The 22,578-nt window shown below is 39.9% G+C and overlaps 1 protein-coding gene across 1 annotated transcript in view; it reads right to left on the reverse strand.

Moving 5' to 3' along the window:
- The window catches only part of LRMP (lymphoid-restricted membrane protein), a 32,339-nt gene extending 24,655 nt beyond the window's left edge, over positions 1-7,684 (reverse strand). Inside the window, exons 1-5 of the mRNA XM_009333007.1 lie at positions 7,625-7,684; positions 7,219-7,296; positions 6,634-6,690; positions 4,491-4,550; positions 2,041-2,142 (exon numbers count right to left, since the gene is read on the reverse strand). Coding sequence (XP_009331282.1) covers positions 2,041-2,142; positions 4,491-4,550; positions 6,634-6,690; positions 7,219-7,296; positions 7,625-7,684 — 357 coding nt within the window. The remainder of the gene's footprint in view (positions 1-2,040; positions 2,143-4,490; positions 4,551-6,633; positions 6,691-7,218; positions 7,297-7,624) is intronic.
- Positions 7,685-22,578: the final 14,894 nt, after the last annotated feature.

Below are 22,578 nucleotides of genomic sequence, written 5' to 3' on the forward strand. Positions count from 1 at the left end.
GATGATGTGAGATGTGACTATGTGCAAATGCCCACATCCTGAAGATCAGTTTCTCAGCCAAGGCAGGCAGCACTTGCTTTTAGAAATAACACAGTTTTGACATGTAAGTGGTATAGGCTTATCAGGACACATGCGCCACAATCTTATCTTCCAGCAGGAGAAGGGTGAAAGTTTTTACTGTCACCATCTATATATGTTTAAATATATGTATATACACAAAAAAATACAGGCACACTTAAAGTTTACTTTGTGTAATATACTTTAAAACATATTTAAATACTAAACCCCAGCAAAACATGTCCATAATATATTTCATAGGAAATGGTGGGGAAGTGTTTAGGCTTTAAGTGATAGTGCACAGTCCAAGATGTAATTCATTTTTCTACAAAAGCTTTCTCTAAGGCTGGAAGAAGCTACTTTGAATCTTTTTTTTTTGAATCTACTGTTGTTCAGCTCCATATACCATATTTCCCACATATCTGGCTTGTTCTAGCTAGGTGAAGACAATAATACATTTGACATGAAGTCACTTCCCATCCCCACGGGTCCCAGAAGGGTGGGACTTTTTATGTTTAAAGAATCCTGTTCTTCCTTGATCCTCGGTTAGCTTAGTTTCCAAATGCATTGCTCTCTACAAGCCAGAATAGGATTCATTTGCCACGATCAACTCCAACACCCACACCAAAAGTTTTTAGCTTCACGTGTTTAACAGGAATACAATCCTAACATGAATGGTAAGTTAACAAGCGTTCTTCAGCTGTGACAGCTTTGAAGGGAGAAGTTTTTAGTCAAGATCAAAAAGTTACAGCACTGCACAAGCCAGCAATTTCCTAGAGTCTACCCAAAGTCACACCAGGGTGAACAGACTGAGACACTTATACCTTCTCCGAGGGGAAGCTTTCAGGGTTTACATAAAAGGAAAAAAAGAAAAAAGAAAAAAAAGAAAAGCTGGCTGCAGGACTAGATGGCTCCAATGATTGCTCCTGCCTGCCCAGGAAAGATGAAGAGGGCCAGCTACAACATTTTGCAGCACTAGAGGAAAAGAAAGGTAGCTTTCTGCTTAAAAGCTAACAGCTTAAAGCAGCAGGTACTGTGGTGCCACCTGCTATTACCCAAGTAGGATGAATTGAGGTTTTTGCATCTATTAAGGAGCTGAAAGACAGCATTAATATACAGTTTGGTGGAGTTTTCTGTAGCAGTGTTCCTAATAACAGATTAGTAACAAGGACCAGGTTAGAGAAAAAGCTACATTCAGTACAATGAAAATTTAGAAACCGTGCTGTTAAATGGGAGGGGAAGAGGGAACAAGAGCAAGAGAGTTGAGCTGTGTCCACAGACTGCAACTACCACATGGGGAAGTTATTCTTGCCAGTTACCTTGAGCAAAAGTCTTTACTTTCAAGCCTCACAAGAGGTATGAGGCATGGTAAAAATACATTATGCAAGGTTAAGTTGTAAAAGATGTTTTTGTAGAAACTTTTCCTGTCGAGTATGTCCAGCAAAAACAGAACACTCTGCCTTTCAAAAGAAAGCAAAACCTATAAAAGGTTTTGATTTGGAAGTCTGGTTATATAAAGCCACCTCCCTCCTCCTCTTGATGGTGAAACCATCCACTACCATAGTCAGATTCGGAGCACAGGGGAAAACGGGTGCTCGAGGCACCCAGAAACATGCAGTGGGCAGAAAACCTTCATAGCTCATACAATATAACATGGCCACCTGACCTCATTTTCCTCTTCAAATCACCTTGCTTCATCTACCCTTTCCTTCAAGCATAGTTTTAACGAAGTGAGCTCTTGCACAAGACAACTCAGGAAAAGCATAGCATTTAAGTGAAAAACAGTCATCCCCTTCCTCCTCCTCCTCAAAAAAAAAAGGCTACAAAAGATATTTCTCTCCATACAGCCATCTCTGACCCCCAAATGGACTGCTATGATCTCAAGTAATTAATACACATAGCATGCAGGAGTAAGATACCCACCTTAAGTTTTTGCACAGCTGCACTATTTCATAAAATAGCTTCAGAGAAACAGTTACTTACCCCAAGTTTTCTTTCCCAACCCTGTTGCATGTTCACATCAGGATCTTTTACCCACTGTAAAGAAGCCATGACAAGTTCCTCTGCTTCAGAGGCTTCCTCTTGCTGAAAAACAAAACAAAACACCCCCACAAAACAACAAACAAAAACCCCTCCAAAACCAAACATTAACACCCTCTCCAGACCCCGGCATTTCTAATACTAGTCTGACACAATGCTGCCCAGAATTACCCAGGTTATAAGTTAGTGTTAGAGTAGGTGCCAAGTGATATTGCTAAAGTATGCCCGCCCCCCCCCTCCCCCAAAGAAGCTATTCTTATTTTTTTAATAGGAGTAAACATGATCTGATTATCAATGCTTGGAGAAATCCTAATTAAAAGCCTGATAGAAGACCCCATCCTTGTTCATATAAGCTCTGCCACTGACCAGGTTTTGCATGATAGCATTAAACTTTTCTCCCACATATTCAGGTCCCTGAAGTAAAAACAGCACTTCACGGTCCAGTGTTTCATCCAGGAATGTCCATTCAGTCTTGGTAATCTTTGAAAAGATGGAAGAGCCATCTAGCTTATTTTGACATCTCCTTATTACAAGCCAGCATCAGTGACATTTAGACTTTTCTGAAGTATCCCTGCATTGAATTTACCAGAAGGTCAGAGCTACCGAAACTTGAAGCTTGTAAAAGCTTTTCAAAACCATCATGTCATAGGGATTTAAAAAAGCAAACCAGCCAAGCTGCTGAGTGATCCAATGTAAATTTTCATGTCACAAGTAGGCAAGAGGAAGTCAATAATTAGTTATCTTTATTCAGAAGGGGCTTTACCAAGTGATGAATAAGCAGAGCCCTTATTTACTTTACAGGTGATTTGGTAGAATCGTGTCTCATTACAGCATTTGAGAGGTAAACACAGTGACTCATTGTAGCTGTGGGGAGCTGCAATATGGGACAATACATTACTTTTGAAAAAGAGCTGCCTAGCCAAGTATAGCTCTCATTTCTGGGCCTGTAGTTTTAGTCCATTAGTAGATTTTTTTTTTCCTGTTGCAAGTGCACCACTTACAAAAGCAAGTAGCAGCACAGTGAGGTCTTACAAAACAAATATATGTTATTGCAGTGGTTTTTCCATCAGCTCTGCTGCAGAACTTGCATCTAGAGGGATGACAGCACTGTAAGGAAGGATGGGACTCCATGGAATGTCTTTAGGGAAATGGGCACAGAATAGCTCAGATAATCTGAACCAAAACCATAACGTACATGTAAATTGTTTTTTCCAGTAGTTCTCCATTGGAGTGCTGTAAAGCTATGAGAACAGTACAGGCCAAACTTCCAGTGTTATGTGACGCATGTCTGATCAAAAGTGCAGTTCCCAGAAGTCACCAAACCACCTGCCAGGTGTTCTGCAGAGGATACGGGGGACACTACAAAACAACAGGCTCAACTGCAGCGCTAAGATTTTGTCAGCCTGTGCCAGATTCATCAGAAGGGTGCTTCGCCTGTCCTCCTCTGAGTCACTATCCAAAGATCTCAAAAAAAAAAGAGCTGGACAGATCAGTCTCCATTGTACCTGCTGAGGGGCAAGGGAACGGTACCTACAGACAGATGCTTATCAGAGTTTTAAAGAATAAATTAGATGAAGATTCTACAACCTTGTCAAAATGCTTACTCTAATGCTTAATTTTCTTTTTCACTACCTTAGACTTCAAGGAAAAAGAAGTCTCCCCTCCTGCAATTGAAAAATCATTGTTTGTGTCTGGTGTAGGCAGTACAAGAAGAAACAGACTTTCTTCAGCATAATAGCCTTTATATATTTGAAAACTCATATCTTCTCCCATCAGTTTGTTCTTCTGCCAGCTAAATGCATGACCCTAGCTCTTCCAGATTTACTTTGTAGGTCTCATTTTTTAGATCTGAGTGTTTTGTTTTGGACTTTCTCCAATGTACTTGGAACAATGTTGCAACCTTCACATTTATGCTTGCGTGCTAGGATTAACGGCTTTGAATTCCAGGGTTATCTAATGATCTACAGGGAATGAGCTTTGTTCTCCCTTTACTGATGCAAGACAACTGGGATGAGATTCAATAAAGACTTGATTCATACCTCAGAAGACTGAGCAAGTTCCAGTTCACAGTGCAGTGAATTCGTCTCTTCAGGAAGATTACTGTTTAATTTACACAACAATGGGAAACTCAACCCATTTCTAAAAGAAGCAGAAAAAAAGTATCAGCCCTTTTTGACTTTTGATGAACTGCATTTCCTGGGACTTGTTCACAATACTCACGAGATCAGCTCTTGCTGCATGTGTTGTATGTTCTCCAGTAGCTTATTTTTTTCTGCCCGCAAAGTCTAAAACATACATCAGACCTGGTTAGAGTGTTAGTTTGTCATGCAGAATAAGCATAGGATATGTATGCTTTCCCCTCACATAGTCAAAAACTCAGCTTGGTCCCATACCTCTATTACTGAGGAACACTCCACAATGGTTAACTTCAGTTCTTTGATGTCCTGCTCCTTCTGCAGAGATTGTGGAGAAAAGAACCTTTAAAGTACACAACCCAACAACTAGCATGTTGAAGTGCATTTGTAATACTTACAGCTATGATGCTTTTGTAACCAAAATAACACTATACTAAATCCTACATCACAGCAGCAAGCTGTACGATTCAGGTTTGAGCAGCAACCTAATTACGTAACATGAAAATAGTTGCAAATTTAAAAGAATACAACCAATTACATTGCATATTGGCTAGCAGAAAGCACTCAGAAGACCTTTTCTATGTAACTCCTGAAATTAAGGAGGCAGAAAAACTCTTTCCAGCTGCTGTGTTTGTGTTTTAATTTATTACTTACCTGGCTTCTGTACCAGCAGTAGCAGATTAAACTAGACAGAAGCACTCTAGTTTTAGCTGAAAACCTGGACTATATTATGCCTGGCACAAGTTTTAATCCCAACTGACCCTTAAAACAAGTTGCAATATTCTGAGTTTACTGTCATTAGTTTTAATCATTAAAGGCATGGAGTGTAGCTCTCTGCAGATTAAACACCGTCTAATGGAAGGGCTGATAGAGAATGTATCAACCCTCATGGTAAGACTGGGGAGTTAGTAAAAGTAGTAGCTTTCTTAGCATCACAAACTAGCAATGGGCTTCAGTCATGTTATGCCATTACAGTAGAATACACTCCACAGAGAAGCAGAGCATTTCTTAGAGAAGACAGGAACTTCAAGTAGGAGCTCTGGTCCTCTCACCCCTTTTATGACTTCTTCCTACTCTTCCTCTTTAAAAATAGTTAAGGTTTTCGAGAGAGACGAAATACACAGAAAGCTAAGCAGGAAAAGCGAGGTTATAGAACCAGGTTTCCAGCCTTGGCAGAGACAACTGATGTATGGTGCTGAAGGTTTAAAGGAAAAAAAATAAAGTGTTTTCTATCTTCACATGCCTTCTGCAGGCCTGGAAAAGAAAGGTTGCCATAATAATTTTCAGTGACCATCAGTCCTATCCAATCTACCTTTGGATAAAGAGCTATGAGAGGGGTTTGTTAGCTTACAGGTAAACCCTTATCCCACAGATCCTAATACCAGCAAGCAAAGTCAGTTTTCCACACCAGTTTCTTCAAGATTATACAAACCAGTCACCTTTATCTACAAGAACATGCAATCTAGCAGTCTGCTTTCAAAATACCCATTTAGTCAATAGACTAAAAAAGCCTTTTTAAAATAAAAGGATACTACAGAGGCCACAAAAGCTTTGAATCATTCAAGGAGGAGAAAGTGAAAGCTATTTTTAAAAAAGTTAGTTCATTTGTGCCCTTAAGCTGCTTCTGGAAAAAAAAACAAACCACCTATTAAAAACCACTCAGCTACAAAATTATCATCTGGATCACATTGAAGTTAGGTTCTGTCTTGTCACTATTTGACTTCAGCTGCACTCATTTTTGCAGACAGCCTAATAGTCAAATATTTCATCAGCTGATTTAGAACACATTCTACTAAATAGAAGCTTCATTAGCCTAGAAAACTATTCGCATAATTCATGAATCCAGAGAATGCCAACACCCTTATGTAGTCTTATTTCTTTGTTTTATAATACAAAATACATGTTTAAAAACAACATCAGAAATGTTCACTCCTCAGCAAATACTAGATAGTTACACCTCAGTAATGAGAAAGGACAAATTTGCTTTTCCATTGGGCTCTGAATCAGCATTTCTAGTTTGACACAAAAATTAAGTAATTTAAGTAAAAGACATGAAGGGAAGGATCTTCTGCACGTAAATTCTTTTACCAACTGTTGAAGGAAGTAGCCTTTAGAAGTTTCTGTACATTTTTCTGAAGTTTGCAAGTTTGTTTTAATAGGTTGTGATTTTTTTCTTTTTTTAAATAAAAGCAAAATCCTGAAACATTTAATTATGCTGACTCATAACCAGGTCCTAAAGCAGATCTCGCCTACTTTGAAGCCATTTATAGGATCAGGTTCTGTAGTGCGAGAACAGTAGAAATAAAAGTGCCACAGTGAAGACTATTGCCTTGCCTTTTTACAAACCATCCCATAGTCAGTATTTTCAGTCAAGACAGTAACGAAGTAGAAGCGGGCTAACCTGGATCAAGCTTGCCTCTTTATTCACCATAGTGCTCTCATAGATATGTGCTTGGATCTAAAGAATGAAAAGATCAAAAATAATTCCAGTCATCAGTATGCACTATAATACAAGTCCGCTCCTATCTCCTATTTGGAAGGGAAAAAAGGTATCAACATTCCTTGCTTAGAAAAATCAAATTCTTCTTTGAATACCTTGCATGGTGTGTTTCAAAGTTCAAATCTTGCACCCAGTTAAAAGTGAAAGCGTTCTCAGCTTTCAGTCACCCTTGTTTCCTCTTGTCTGTCCAGGCTAATAGTTTCAGCAACATCAGCCAAAGCATGACTTTCTAATATGTTTTCTCAAATAGTGAGGAAAAGGTTTCCTAAAAGTTTAACTTAGAGGAAAAAACAAAACAATGGATTGTTTATAGTAGCCCAGTTTTTAGCCTCCAGACAGCAACTTTCTTAGTCAAAGCTGTTGCACTGTCCAAGTTATGATTGCACTGCAGTTTTTAATACAGACAGGTTCAGGGCTGTCTACCCTGACTAGACCTGAGTAAACTATAGGCTGTCTTTTTCTTCCTCCTAGAGTTGAAATGCTTACTTGAAGATCTGCAGCATTTTTAGACAGCTCCAAAATCTTCTTTTGAAGTCCATCGGTGTCCATGCTATTCCTAATATTCTGAACAAGATACAGAGTATTTAGGCACAGCTGAATGGATTGACAGCTTCTCCTTGAAGAAACTAGACAAAATGACATCTCCACCCCCAAGCTACTGCCTACTCTAAAGCACTACCAGCATTTATGCACATACATTGTATGTGCTTGCCCCACTGAAACTGTTTCTGCTACTTTTCCCCCCATTTCTCCAGAGCACTGTTAAAAGAGAAAACCTCAAAATGGGATTTATAAGCACTACCAGACCTAGAAAGCTAAAGAAAAGCTTTCAGGCCTGCAAGCATGAGAATTATTTTTGGAAAGATGCTGTTTAATAGCTATTTGGACTTACGAGCTTGTCTGAAAGACTGATCTCGAGCATGGTAAATATGCAAAGAACAGTGGCTACCATGTTGTTATTATAGATTCCTGAATCCACAAGGTGCTTCTTTTCATTGCTATGTATGATTTAACCTGTTTCTCTATTTCATCCTAAATAGTCTAAAACACAGGCTCTAAGCAAGTATTAAAACATTTTATCACCTGATAAAAACTAGTTTATAAAATATTTACTTTAATGAAATAAATAAAAGAAAATAAAAATGAATAGCTCTCCTCTGAACAAAAAAAAAAAAAAAAAAAAAGAGAAAAGAAAAAAAGAGAGCCTAGAGATATAGCTTCATTAGCATTATATTCCCTCCAAGCCTTCTGTAGGTCCTTGGCCAGTGTCAATGGACCCATCTGTGAGTGGAGCCCCCAGCCATCATTTTTTTGGAGTTACAGCTCTATACAGGATTCCTCCTTTAGATCTTAAAGGAGGGAAACAGAAGTGAATATGAAATGAAAAAGTGTTAGGTGGAGATTGTTTCAATATAGAGTTAGTATATTTATAGCTGTGTTAACTAGAAATATTTGGAATTTGTCTATAAAGCTTTGACAAAGAGGGAAAAAAAAAAGCTGATTGTCCCTGTTCCCCATACCTCCCCAACCTCGTATCCTTACCTATCCAGCAAAAGGAAAGTCTGAAGCACAGTGCAACTTCCAGATATAAAGCTTTATGATAAGTCATCCTTGTAAAGTGTAAGATATTTTGATAATCTAATTAGCATGTCAGGCTTCAAAGTCTGACAAACATTTCATTTCTTAATGGTGAGCTTTTAGCTGTACAAGAATACGTACTTGCAAAGTCATGATTTATTTTACCTCTTCCTGGAGAGAAGTAATTTTCATGATGAGAGCCTGATTTTCTTTTTCCTGATCAGGTTTATTTAAAAAAAAAAAAAAAGAGAAAAACAAAATAGTTGCTTTTAGCATGTCAAGTTCAACATTCAAAGCCCAACTAAGCCAAAAAGCAACAGACCACAAACACATCCAGAGCCCAATATGAAGCTGTGGTGTTGCACTCCTTTGCTTCGGAGAGCACAGCAAAAAAAGGGGAGTGCTGAGGCTGGTCCAGCCCATGAACCCTCGCTGAAGGGTTTGACACAGACATTTCAAATCAGAGTAAAACTCAGACCACTAGATGATAGGAAGGAGGTATTCAAGGCCAGAGTGAGTCTGGTTGTGCTTATGCTTGACTTAAGACAAGTCTGGAAAGCCTATGTGCCACACTACACTTTTTTCATATCAGACATGAAGAAAGCTAGTAGTAGCCCACTCGGTGCCTCCACTGCACAGGGAACAGTAACTAAGGGACTTACAAGCACAAGTACAAAACTTCTAATAATATTTCTCTCTCCCACCCCACCTCCTTCTCACAAGGTGAATTATGCATGTAATCTCAAATTAAAGCAAAACAAAGATATACACACACTGCAGCAGGATAGCATCAAAAAATCTTGCGTTCTTGCTCAGCATGGAAGACTTTTTTTGATTTCTAAATACCCACCACCAGCAGTGCACAGAGCTATGGAACACCAATTTACAGCTACTCCTACAGAGGAAGACGCAGAGATGCCACTGTAGTGTGAACAACACGCATGGCAGCAATGCAAACATATGTTCTCCGGAGAGCCTACGCTCTGGTGTCTGGCAACACCTGCGAAAGCTGCAGCCACATCAGCCTTGTTACCAGGCTGCTTTACACCTCTTACAGTCACACAGGCTTTGCTACTCAGACACCAGGGGTGCAATTCAGATGCTCTCACATAGGCAGCTTGTGCTCTTTGAGACAAGCCAAGGTGTGCTGTCTATCCAGCTGTCAGTCCAGAATGGAAAGGATTCCGATAGGCCCTTGTCGTATCTGCCAGCCCATATGGACATTGAAAGTAACCTAGGGGTGTTTTGGAAAGTGACTCTTTTGTGTGGACCTCTGAACCGAGTCTCCTGTCCCTGCTGGTTCTACCAAAAAAAAAAAATCATGTGAATTTCTGGCAGAACATCACCAGCTTCAAAACAGACAGGGCTCAATGATGGCAGCACGAGAGCTGTTGTCTTTAAGCATAATTTCTTGTCTTTAAGCATAATCATATGCAAGGCTGGCCCTTTAATTGTTTTCTTCATTGTAACTTACAATACTTTAAAAGAAACTTCCACGCAAAAACTTCACAGTGTTTTCATAATACTAATAAATCACATTTCAAGCATCCTCAAAAAGCCTCAGTACCTACTGGTACAGAGAAGGTCATACTGCTGTTTTTTACAGTCTGAGCGGTCATGCCATTGTTGCAGCAAGGTACAAGATACTATACAATGTAAGCTAAGAAATAAGAGCACCTACTAGCTGTTTATTCTGGCAGAGTATCTGCTGTCTCTCCTCTTCTGAGAGGTTCAGGTTGTTTTTTGTTTCTTCTAGTTCTTCTTCCAGTGATTTGGCTTTCAGCACAGAATGCTGGATGCTGCGTGGGGGCGAATTAAACCCAGAAAGACTTCAGCAAGTTACTGTTGGTCATTAGATAGGCTTGAAATACCAAGAACAGTATTTTTAGAAGCCACCAGGGACTTACTCTTTGGCACAGATACTTAACAGAAGAGCAACAATCAAGTTTAAGGCCATCATTTTTGTCCAGTAAGTAAAGGCTCATGGACTTACCCTCTATTTATCACGCCCTTCTGCTCTCACGGTAAGGGATGAAACCCCAGGCAAACATAGCATCCAAGATAGCATGCTTTTGTTTGCATCCATCTAACAATCTAGCTTGTTACAGTCAAATATATCAGGTTACCTGAGCACATAAACTCATCTTCACAATACTTCATTGTTAGCAGTTATGGAAACCATTTCAGTTCAGTTTTCAAGAATAAGCTCTGCATCATTTTCTTATCCTGATCTGATACCCCAAACAATGTATATTTAACCAATGGGGCAAGGCCCTTTTCCTGGCTAGCTCTAAGCTGCAGAGCACCTCAGAGCACATGGTCCAACATGAGGGCACACATCCCATGCCAGCTACGCTGTAGGACTCTTGCCTTAGTCTCCCTAGAAGATACTGGGAACGGTTTGGCAGTCAACATAATTATATCACATTTTAATTAATAGGGTCAGATGAGCATTATGAACTCACTGTAAAAATAGGCTCATACTCGTCGCATTGATGGGTCCCCAGGCTGCAGCAATACTAAACTAGTGAGACAACTCACTTTAGTTCCTCAAGGGACTAGCAAAATAGCTCTTACGTGCTCATTTCCCCTCTGCTTGGCAGCAAGTGTGTGGTCTAGGATTGGAAGCCTTCCAGTGCTTGGCTGTACTCTTGGTAATATTAAGCCAATTTTTTTTTAAATTTTTTAATTTTTTTAATTTTTTTTTGTTTGTTTGATTTTTCTTTACCCTAAGATTTTGCCTGTGTGCACCTACAGCACCTCATGCTGCAACAGCCAGGCTGTAAGATGAATGACTGATTTTATAAGAACCAGGAGGTACAGAGCAGAACAAACAGGCATGAGGGTTAAACCTTACAGATACTACATTAAGTCAAGAAAGTTGCTGTCATGAAGCACGGGTGAGGCTAAAAGCATAAAGCAAGGCTGGACCACTTGGAAGAAGATAGGTCTGCCCATGGCCATTACACTGTAGACCTGGTGCCATCAGGGTCTCCCACCTTTTTATTTGTTGACGTAGATCTTCACAGTCTGCCAATAGCTTATTGTTGGTCTCATCCACAGCTTCCAGTGTAAGTTTCAGCTTGTTGTTCTCTTCCTGAAGCTTCTGGTTGTTGTACTGCAGGTCCGCAACACAGGTTATCAAGTCAGAAGTCTCCCTGTTCCAGTAACAAAACCAGGAAAGATTGAGAAAGGTGATTTGATCTAGTTTAGACTTTTTAAAAATCCTGATGCTGTGCTGCACTGATTAGAGAAGTGAGAAGAGAACCCACAGAGGACTTGTAATGCTACAGTGTACAGTCTTTTGCTCTGCACAGAGAGATCATCTTCAGATCAGTTCTCTAATTATATGGACACCAGGAATTGTTTTGTTTTTAAGCACTTTTTTTTATGCTCCCTACAATTGAAGTATGCCACCAGACAAGTGCCATATCTGGATGTCTGCATGACAGTATCTTAAGCCCTTGTTAATCACCTCTTACGCCACCATTAATACTTTTTGTATTAACTCCACAATTTCTGGATCCTTTCTTTTCCCCTAAACCATCCCCAACGTATGCTTTCAACTGAAACTTGAACAAGAATCACCCTTCTGAGATCCTGAGAAATGATAGGGAAGCATCAGAAAGCAGATCTTAAGATTTTTGACTATGCATAAAATGCAAAAGTTAAACACCAGAAGTTTCAAAGATAAGTGCTTTGCTATTAACAGAATCCAAGGCAGAGTCATGACTATAAAAGATAGAAAACCCAAACAAAACCAAGGACCAGATTTTCAGGAGATAATATTTTCTATTGTCATACACCTAAGAACTTGGGGAAGGGAAGGAACCAGTTTAAAAAGGAAGAGAAACACATGGCGAAACTCTGACCACAGGGAATTAAAGAGGGAAATGGACACAGAAGAACCAAGATATCAGTAGGAAAAATTACTAGTGTGTTTTTAAGTCTAAGCAGAAGCCGTGAGGAAGAACGCAATAGCATCAAGAGCTAGTGCAGACTGAGGTCAGTATTAGAAACTCTGCCAAGATAGTTTTCTGAAACAGTGGTTCTAGGAATTGCTCTCAAGTAATTCAAAGCTAGGAGTGCTAAATTCTGAGAAAGAATTGCTTAAATGGACTTACATGTCTCCTTTAGACACATCACCCCCAAAGGCCTCCAAGCTTCCTGATGTAACATTCATCCGGACATGCATCTTTTTTGCTGAAAGAGATGGGGGTTTTGGTTATAGAGTAAGAAAGTGGAGTTTTCCTGAATAAAAACAGAATAAAATGGTCTGCACCTTCAGAGGTGTTTTTATGCACTTTAAATTCCAGGTCTTCCATGCTTGCTGTTGGTTCCTCAGTGGCACCATCTTCCCTGAAACAAGGAAGATCCAAGAGTCACAAAATCAGTACAACACTGGATTGCTTACCAACTTCATAACATATAAAAGCTTTCAGCCAAAACCCACACTGTGGTCACAGTGTCCTGATACCATCTTTGTTCCAGAGTACGGAAGGCACAAGCCACAGGAGAACTTTCTACTCTCCTGTTTTCACAGAACCTTTTAAGAGACAGATTGAAAAAAAGCTATTACCGTTTTCTCTTACAGTCTTCAATCCACTCTTTCATGATGGCATGATATGTTTCCAGGTCCACGGAGATATCTTTCTGATCCGGGTCAAGCATGTTGCATAGCTCTTCAAGACCACTATCTTCCAATCCCCGACTAGTTGTATGTCTCAAATAATCAACTATCTTGGAAACCGCTACTTTTCCTAAAATAGATACAGGTGTCCACGCGCCAGACTCTGAAGTCTAGTAGGCCATTATAAAAAGCTGTAAAAGGGCATGCTACTGATCTGCACTAATGTGTATTCAATTGCCCTCGAGAGCTGTAGACAAGCAACTGATCCCTGCAGTTCTAGTGTGACCTGGAAAGGAATAGTTTAGAGCTTTTGTTTGGTTTTTCTAATACAGAACTGTGAAAATCCAGTTTACTAGTTTTGTGGACTTCAGTTTAAGAAGAACAAACTCAACACATTTGCTATGCTACTACTATCAGGTCTCTCATCAAATTGGGCAAACCCTGTGACTAACATTATCTTACTCTGCTAGACAACTCCTTTCTCTACCACTTTTAGTCATGTTTGAGGTGGAACTCAGAGGCATTATCTCTTGCTCTGAAGTTTCCAAGAGCTCTCTTTTCTAACAGGAAAAAGCCTAAAAAGAGGTAAACAGTCATTTCCAATAAGGTTGATTGCTAGAAGCACGTCAGTCCTCTACTTCCCCTGCACTAAAATACAGCAAAGATCATCTGGGGGGAGGGAGGGGGAAGGAGGAGGGAACACATGCACCGCGCAAAAGAGGCACAGAGATTTATTCTGCATCTGCCACACATACAGCCACCTAGCTAAGAGAGCTAGTCAGCCTAAGCGTAACACAGATTGGCATGTCTCAGGGATCGTACCACAATCTCAGCCTTGAAAGTTTGTTGAGAGGAGAATAAAATGGAGCAATGAAAAGCCCCTGGCAAACCTGTATGCTCAATGTCACATGCACAGAAGATAGTGGTCAGTAGGTCTTCTTCACAGATCAAGCTCACGTCATACAGGCTGTCAGCTTTGTACCCCAGTGACTGCTTCCATCCTATGAAGAACAGAGTTTGTTATTGTCCATCTTTATTTGCTCATAGTAACTTTCAGGCACCACAGCTTCTAACGACAATATTATGTTTGTAATAGCATGAGCACACATACCATACCACAGCTTGAATAACTCTTGGTTTTTTTTTTTATTTATTTAAGATAATTAAAAAAACCAAAACCAACCAACAAGCTCCCTCCCCCCCCCCAATAAAAACAGAGCTTTTGCTGCCAAATAACACCAGGAACTGTTCATAGCTGGAGCCTCTGAGTTGGGAACTCGTTTATGCATCTACTTCTACACATGTATTTTTGGCAGCTCTGGCTATTCTTTTGCACGAAGTAAACATGTAAAATAGAACATTTTAAGAGGCTCGCTATTTCTTCCCTCCCCCTCCAGATATATTGTAGAGAAATCATCACGGTCAGATTAAGTTATTAAGAAAGCAATCCTAAAAAAACCACCAAACCAAAAAACCCAAACAAAAAACCACACCCAAACTCATATATCTTTTTATATTAAAGGCAGAGTAAATTAAAAGCCAAATCTCTTATCCACAAAAAGGAATTGGCAAGTTCGGAAGAGTTTTTGACATGACTTATTACTTCCTCACTTTTTACATTCACGTTAATATTTAACAAAAAAATTAAGATTTTACCCAGCTCTTTTTGCAGTCTTATTGGATTTGAGTGATTCCAAAATATATCGTTACTAGCTTAAGTACCAAATAAATATCACCTATGTAGGCTTAATGTTTGGATGTCTAGGATTTTGGATTGGGAGGGTTTGTTGTTTTTTTTATTCCTCCAGGATTTTTACCTCTTTCACTCAAAGATAATCTCTTTGGCACAGGAGATTGGATCACAGCACTTTCTGACTTTTTATCAGATGTGAAGAAATATAAATTTGGACTTGATGTAAGATACTTCTGTTCACAAGGCATATCTCTAAATTCGATATTTGGTAAAGCACACAGTTTGTTCTGGGTATTAGCCTCTCTGGATCCGAAGTAGGATGGAGAACAGTTCTCCATGGGGCATACTGGCATCCATGAGTTGCTGGATCTCTCTTCACTTTTAATGATTGAACACGTAGCATTTGCAGAACAGGAGTCAGAGATATGCCTGAGACAAGGCGACAGCAATTCCAAGTCTGCAGAGAAAACATTGTCACTGCTGGGACTAATTAAGTGTGGACCAGTATCATGACTCCTAAAAGTTCTTTTCTTCAGTATTTCTTCTAGATTTTTTTTGATATTGCACTGTGGACTGTCGAAGTTCCGGGACTGAAATTTTGGTATCTGCAAAGCAGGGTTAGAGACTTGGTCCATCATTTGGATAGATTTGATCTTTCTGCATATACTGTCCACTGGGTTATGATGCCGTTTGTTAGTTCCGTGTTCTGAAGACATTATCAATTCACCTCTTTTGCAAAGTATCTGGAAAGAATAGGGACAAGATATAAGAGTCAGGATGATCAACATACACATATTCTTTGCGCCAATTTTGCCTTTCAGCAGACAACTTGAAGCTTTGGTATTAAGTGATTTGAAAATCCTTGGTCCACATACCAGCTGTGACAGAAACCTTCAGACATGATGGTTAGTTCTCCAGGGAACTAGAACTGCTGTGGATTTGGAGAAGGTGGGGAAGAAAGAAAGAAATACTTTGAGAAATCTCACTGTTTATTCTTAATTACAATAATGGGGTGAGATGGGGGCGGAACGGGGACAGGACACACAACAAAAATAAGAACTGAAGAACTCCCTGCGACCTAGCAGTTGACTATCTTTTTAGATTAAAGGAAGCACTAAGCAACATTACTCAGACAAATTTATCCCAAACTGGGTATTTCTTTTTTATATAAAAAGTGTTCATTAAAAAGAAACAAAAGCCTCACACAGCTTCTGTAACTATTACTTCTGATCACATTTGTAGCATGTACTTCCTTCCCTGGTTCCAAGGCTTTTTGCTCAGGTCTAACAGCAACAACTGTCCAGCTATTTACTGAAGGTATCTCCTACAGCTATAGACGTTATCAGTTTCTGATCTCTTTCAATGGCCTCCCAGTCAAACCCTGTAGCCACAGCTACACAACTCAGTTGAAGTATTCTGAGCCTGTAGCTTTCTCAATACCGTCTCGTGACAGGTTTCAGAAGCCAAGAGTTAAATGAAGTTTACTCTCAGGAAAACATTGGGCTGTCTTTCTGGGTTTGCTCTTTGTGGGTACCAACTTGGGGGATATGGGGAGGTGGGAAAAGCAAGTGCAACAAGAGTTTCAGCATTTCAGTGAGCCTACAAGAACAAACCCCCCAAACCCAGTTGTTTCTTATAATAATTAGCCACAACTACAGCTGTCACACTACCACACAGGGAATTACCCAAGAAACATACCTTACAGAAGCACTTCGGTTCTATTTGTATTTTTATTATCTATTGTCCCAGACAATATTTAAAAGATATTTCCAATAAGATAAGCATGTGTGTGTGACCAAGGCATGGAACATGCATTTTGCAGGCATAAAGCCACATTTCAAGCGAGATACCTGTCTCTACCTTGCAATTTGCAGCCTTCTCCTATGGATTGAGTCATTGGGAGCTTTCATCTGACACTGCCCACTGTGGGCTTCACTCATAGTTCCTCACCCCAAAAAAGAGCATCTGCTGAAACATCAGCACTGAGAAACACCATCCACCAGCCAGTGTAACACAATGAACGTGATCAGACTTGAACAGAGCTCTGTGGCAGCCATTCAGCAGCTTGACTGAATCTTTTTCATTGGAAAGAAACAAGAAGGAAACAAGCAATACTGTTCGAAGTTAGCTATGACATTTAGATCATTATAAGAGATATATTATTTATTAAAAAAAATAATGCACCAGATAAAATCTAATTCTTGGGAGCTTCATGTAGCTTTAAGTGATATTTTGCATCCAATATTGCAGCTATATACCTACCTCCCACCACTCTATCACTTTCAACTCCTCAGCTCTGAAAATACACCGTATTGCTTCTCTCCAGAAGATTATATACAATGTTAAAAAACAAAAACCAAAACACACACAAAACCAACACTTGCTTTGAAGTAAGAAGCAGGGAAGTAGTCAAGAGTCCAGTGTATGTTAACTGCATAACCTACATGACCTACAGCAGCAACAGTTCTCAGATCCTCCAAGACTGGGTTTTACTCGTAGCCAAGCCTATCAGAATAGTACCATTACAGACCAGACTTCTGTTAGGGGTAGAGGGAGAGGAAAATTAAACAACAGCTTTAGAACTAGAGCTCACGAGGTGGTATGTGCACGTGAGAGGGAGTGACGTGGTTGCCCGCAGGGGCAGAACACCAGTCTTGACCCTGAAGGGATTTCCCCCTGCATAGTACGAATACCAACTTGCCCCCAGAAGGATATAGACTTCACTGAACCGTGTCTTTTTACTCAAACTGTGCATCAAGAAACAAAACGAAGCAACCTCCTCAAGAAGCTAGCTCCCTGCTTTTCTGTTAGGTAGAAAAAATAGTTCTTTTCTCAAAAACAGCAACATGCTTCACTAGCATTTAACACAAGAGTTGCCACTTGTATAATCTTGTGAAGCAAAGAGGAAAGTCACATGTATTTATTAATTGAGATTGCAATAGACATAACTACTCAATGTTTTACTTAAATTGGTTTATTACAAGCTTCCTGCATGCCAGCAACTTGGTTTTATATATGCAGAGTCAAGATTTCCAAGTTTATTTTTCTACCATTGTTTCCGTAAGTAGTAACATTTACCTTAATGAACATGTCCTTAGCCACAGGAATACTTTAAAAAAAAAACAAACAAAAACAAAAAACACAACAAAACCAAAACCCCCAAACAATAGCAAGAATCTCAGAATAATTTTAGAGAAAAGACTGCTTTTTATTATTATGGCTAATTTAAAAGATTTACTCCCTAAAAATAAATGCCAGGAAGTTGAAGCAGTCTCCTATATCAGAGATACAGAACATCTTTTAAAAGAAAAACTTAAAAACATTACAGTTAGATTTAAGTACATTCTCTAAGTACACAAGAGCCTTCAAGCAAATATAAGTAACCCTCCATTAAAGGATATTAGTCTTTTTAACTACAATGTGTTTTTAAATATTGCTTGTAACTCCCCATTGAAAAAACCCCAGTCCAAGACCTTATACTTACAATAGCATCTGGAAAAATACCTTCTATTCCTCTCTGGTAGAGATGGCACTGGATGACAAAAGCTATTTTAGCTGTTCCTCTGAGGAGGACTAGCTGAATGAACTTTGGTACTCAAATTAGCAGGGGGCTCATTTGCTGGAAAATCAGCTTTACAAGGTACAGCTGTTGCTGCCTGCCACTCAGCTCTCAGGCTGAGAGGGGCAATGAGCTGCAATGAGGTGCAAATCAACCATCAGTCTCCAGCTTTCTAGCCCTTCTACTTGTTTTGCCACATCTCTCCTGCAGCTGTTAAACGAATTGCCTGGAATTTCAAGGCATCCTGAAGTCTCCCTGCTACCCTACCCTTATTTTTAAAACAGTGAGGAAAATACTGGTATAGCTCACTGCTGTGTCTGAACTCAGCTACCTGGGATGTTTCTCACTCCTATTAGCAGTTCTTTCTTGCTTTTCCCACCTACTGCAAACTTCCAAGCAGGAGCAGATCTCTTCTAGTTTCTCCTGTGACCGTCTGAGCAGAGAATACAGAAACCATATAAATTTCATAGCTCTTACCACTTTTCAAAGGAAGGCAAAAGCTGAAATATGTTGGGCTGATGGTGTATTAAAGAGTTTCTGTGTTACTGTCTGCTCTGCACTTGGTTCTGTGAGCAAAAAAAAAGAGTTTTGTCATTAGGACTGTTAACCAAGTCCTCTTTTTAGTATTAAATTCTCAAACAAGATTTGCATTTTAACACTGTGGATCTTTAGGTATATGCTGTACAAATAACTGGAAATAGAATAATGTTGTTGAAGGAATACTACTGCCTGCCCAGTACCTACTAACTGCACAGCCCATCAGACTTCTCCAAACACTTGGAGAAAAGACACCTCCCAATCTACCACAGGCTATTGCAGCACTCCTGCAAAAAAAGTAAGAAGTCCTCTCACAGGTGTTTTGTGATTAAAACCCAAAACGTGGAAGTGAACTGATATTGCTGTTCCCTGTTTTGTGGGAAAACTTGGCACTGTCATCCAGCAGCATTACCAAAGACCATGGAGCTGATGCAATCGGTTCTGGTTTGATTAGCAGATGGGTGTTTTTGACTAGACACTCTTACAGGACTAAAGCTGATAATAATATAGAGGTAACATTTCTGAGATCAAACCAATCCAGGTGAGGATCTCTTTTCTCTTTTCTTTGAGAGATTTATGTGTATGGGAAGATTTTTAACTTACTGGTTTGAGGATAAAACCTCCCACATTAAAACAGCACCCCTATTTTTTCATACCTTGACAGGAACAAGTGACCTCTACTCAGGGAGGCTCCTCCAGGTGACAATGTTATTTGTGCTGCTGTACAGCTAGCAGAGTAGGCACTGAGCAGGTGCAGGAGCAAATGACTTTTGCCTATAGACCTTGCAATCTAAACTGAGAGAGATAGAGAGAAAAGTAGGGGCACAGGAAGCAGTGCTTCATTCATGGGGTCTGAGATATAAGCTAGATGCCTGATATACTCATAGAAGTCTCAGTGACATAGTCTGCCTCCTCCTCACATTGCTTCAGATGACAAATGCCACGGGACTTTGTAAAGAGTTAGGTGTAACTGCGTAACAGTTAAGCTGTTAATTACTCGGCTTGAGTACAAACTCTGGTAATACAAAATTCACAATAAAGTCTCTAATTTTAAAAAATAGCAGGTCCTTTCCTTTGTATTCCTTCAGGACAGGTAGAATCACAAACTCGTGTAACAACTGAATCAGCTTGTGGGTTTTGTGCTATTTTATTCAGCTCTTCAAAAAGAAATACTTGCAGCTTACTGTGAGATCACGATTCAGTGATGTGGGGGATCCAGCAACAGAAAATTCCCACCATCCCCCATTTGCCTGGTATGCAGTTCAGGTACATGTGGCTCACGGCCCATCTTTGCTGCGCTACACTGTGTATTGCTTAGAGCTTCACTGTGGTCTGAGACAGGTAAGCACTGACAGACCTGGTTGAAGTGGTTTCCCACCCAGTTTGGGAACATCTGAAATATCTGTCAGTTCTGATGACCTGGTGCATCAGGTAGAGCTATTTATTCTCCCCTAAATTGGACTTCTAAGTCTAGAACCAAGCTTTGTTTCAAACCACAATGATGTTTGTTGTTACAAAAGTGTAACACAAAAAATACTCTTATTTTAGTAGGATTCCTGCCCTCTGCGTGGTGGGATTAAAATACATGCTTTTCAAGGGTAAAGTGTACCTCATGTTCAGTATGCATAGGCAAATATTGAGGACAGATGTTTTCAAAGTTTAACAAATGTTAATGCAGCAGAGTTCCTAAGTTACTTGGTTTGTCTTGAAAATACTCCCCAGGGTTTCCTGTTCGGCCTCTAACAACATTTTCCTCTACATAAGTTGTATTTTGCATATAAATATGTGTATTTCTATATAAATGTATCAACTACTCCCCATCCCTCATGGTATGCATGGGTAAGGAAAACCAGCCCAAGAGGCTGCATGTTTCATGGACCATGCTCGCAGAGGCTGGGCACTTTGTCTGTCAAGAGCATGGGGCAGGCTGTTTCAGCCTCTGACATCTGACTGTCTGGTTATCATGCAGTCTCTCAGTGTAACTTGCCTTTCTTCCTCTCCCAATTCTGTCTATTGTTTACAATAGAATGTCGGCATCCAGCTGCTCAGCAGCAGCATGTATTTCTTGCCCAGCTCCATGGGTGAGACTGTGTGGCAAACATACTGCTCAGCCAAGAGGAGATGACTGCATGCGTAATGCTCAGCACAGTTTGTAGCCCGCTAGGTAGCTTCTTGACAAAGACAAAAATTCTCTTTGCCAAGTTCATGGGGGTGGAAGAAAAGGTCAGATGACTCCTTGGCCTTTGGTGCTTCTGTCATTATAGAAAGGTATGTTCTGCAAGATACGTTCAGTAGTATCTACCTGTCTGAAAAGCTGTACAGCTTCTGCTAATGTACTTTGTAAATGCCTGTACTTAGATGGTCAGATCTCTTTTCCAGCTTGCAAACCGGAGAAAACTGTTTTTCAGCTGGTCTTTCGTTCCTGGTGTTTGTCCCAGACTTGTCCATTACTGAAAAAAATGTTGTAACATCCTATGGTTCACTGAACTTCAGAAGTAATACCCCTTTTTGTGATGTTTACACCTTTCAAATATTTATGGATTTCTACTCTTTCCTGATACTTTTTAACATCCCTCACCCCAGATAACATATTTAACTTTTACTTACAATTATCCCTTGAAGGCTATTCTCTTTCATCAATACACTTGTGATAACAGTAGTGCCTGGACCTGAATGTAGCATTGATCACACTGCAGTCCTCAACAAAGGCTCTATTACCTCTATTGCGTGAGGCGTTTACATGATCCCTAGCAGACTGGCTTTTCTACAGCTTGTTCTGTACCTCAAGTAGTTTTTAGTACAGGTCTTCTCATACAGTCTAGAGAAAAGAAGAAAAGCAACTCTAGTAACTACGCAGTAGCGCTGGAATCAGGCCCGCAGACATTATCGTGCTGAATGTGCAACAGAGTAGTTAGATAAATTTTGGGCCAGCAGCTAATGGCCTTTGTAATCATGCACCTGGTTTACATCAGAGAGTATCTCTTCCATTCAGAGCTGCACCACGAAAATACAGCTTCCCAGAGAAGTTAGGGCCTATTCTGAAAAATAGTACTGAAAAACATGTTCGTGTGACATAAAATGGCTGACATAAAATGTATTGATGGATTGCAGATAAGGTTTGCTCAGTTAACAGGTTTTACAAGGTGAATACAGAACTTGGACACAAAGTTCCCCCTAGTCTGAGTGGGATGTATGGGGTTGAAGTTGAGAGTCAGCTTTGAAAGATCACAGAAACACAAAAACAAGCCCAAAAGAAGATGTTAAGAGGTCATACGGTTCATCACCATGTTTCTGGGCAGGTTCAGTTTACCAGTGAGTCCTAAAAAGGGGATGGCTAATTATTCTCTGAGTTTCTCAGTGATAATAGATCCACAGCCTTCCAAGGCAATCTATTTATATTTCACTGTGCTACTGTTTGAAAGCTTGCCTTACTAGCTAACTTAAATCCCCTTACTGCAAATTAAACACAAAATTCTTTGTTTGCAATTTCCTACTTTGCAGACTCCGCCATGATAGTTCACAGCCTTTTAAGATGCTATGGTTAGCATGTATGAGCCAGAACTACACTGTGCTAGGTGCTGTTCAGATGCCAGACAGAAGTGAGATGTATTTCCCAAAGAGTTAACAAATGAACAGGAAGGCACAAAGGAAATGAGAATAAGCACAAGAGACAAAGGTCTCAAATCTCAGATGATTTATACCCTGACACCGTCAGAATACCATAGTTGCTGACGTACCTACTGGCCACCTACACACAACAGCTACACTTTTACTCAAGAGCAAGCAATGGATCACTGGTGTCCTTACCAGCAGTTTAAAAATAGACAGGTACAATGACTGTAGCCTGTA

Source organism: Pygoscelis adeliae, unplaced genomic scaffold (assembly GCF_000699105.1).
Source record: "Pygoscelis adeliae isolate BGI_AS28 unplaced genomic scaffold, ASM69910v1 Scaffold38, whole genome shotgun sequence".
Classification (NCBI taxonomy): Eukaryota; Metazoa; Chordata; class Aves; order Sphenisciformes; family Spheniscidae; genus Pygoscelis; species Pygoscelis adeliae.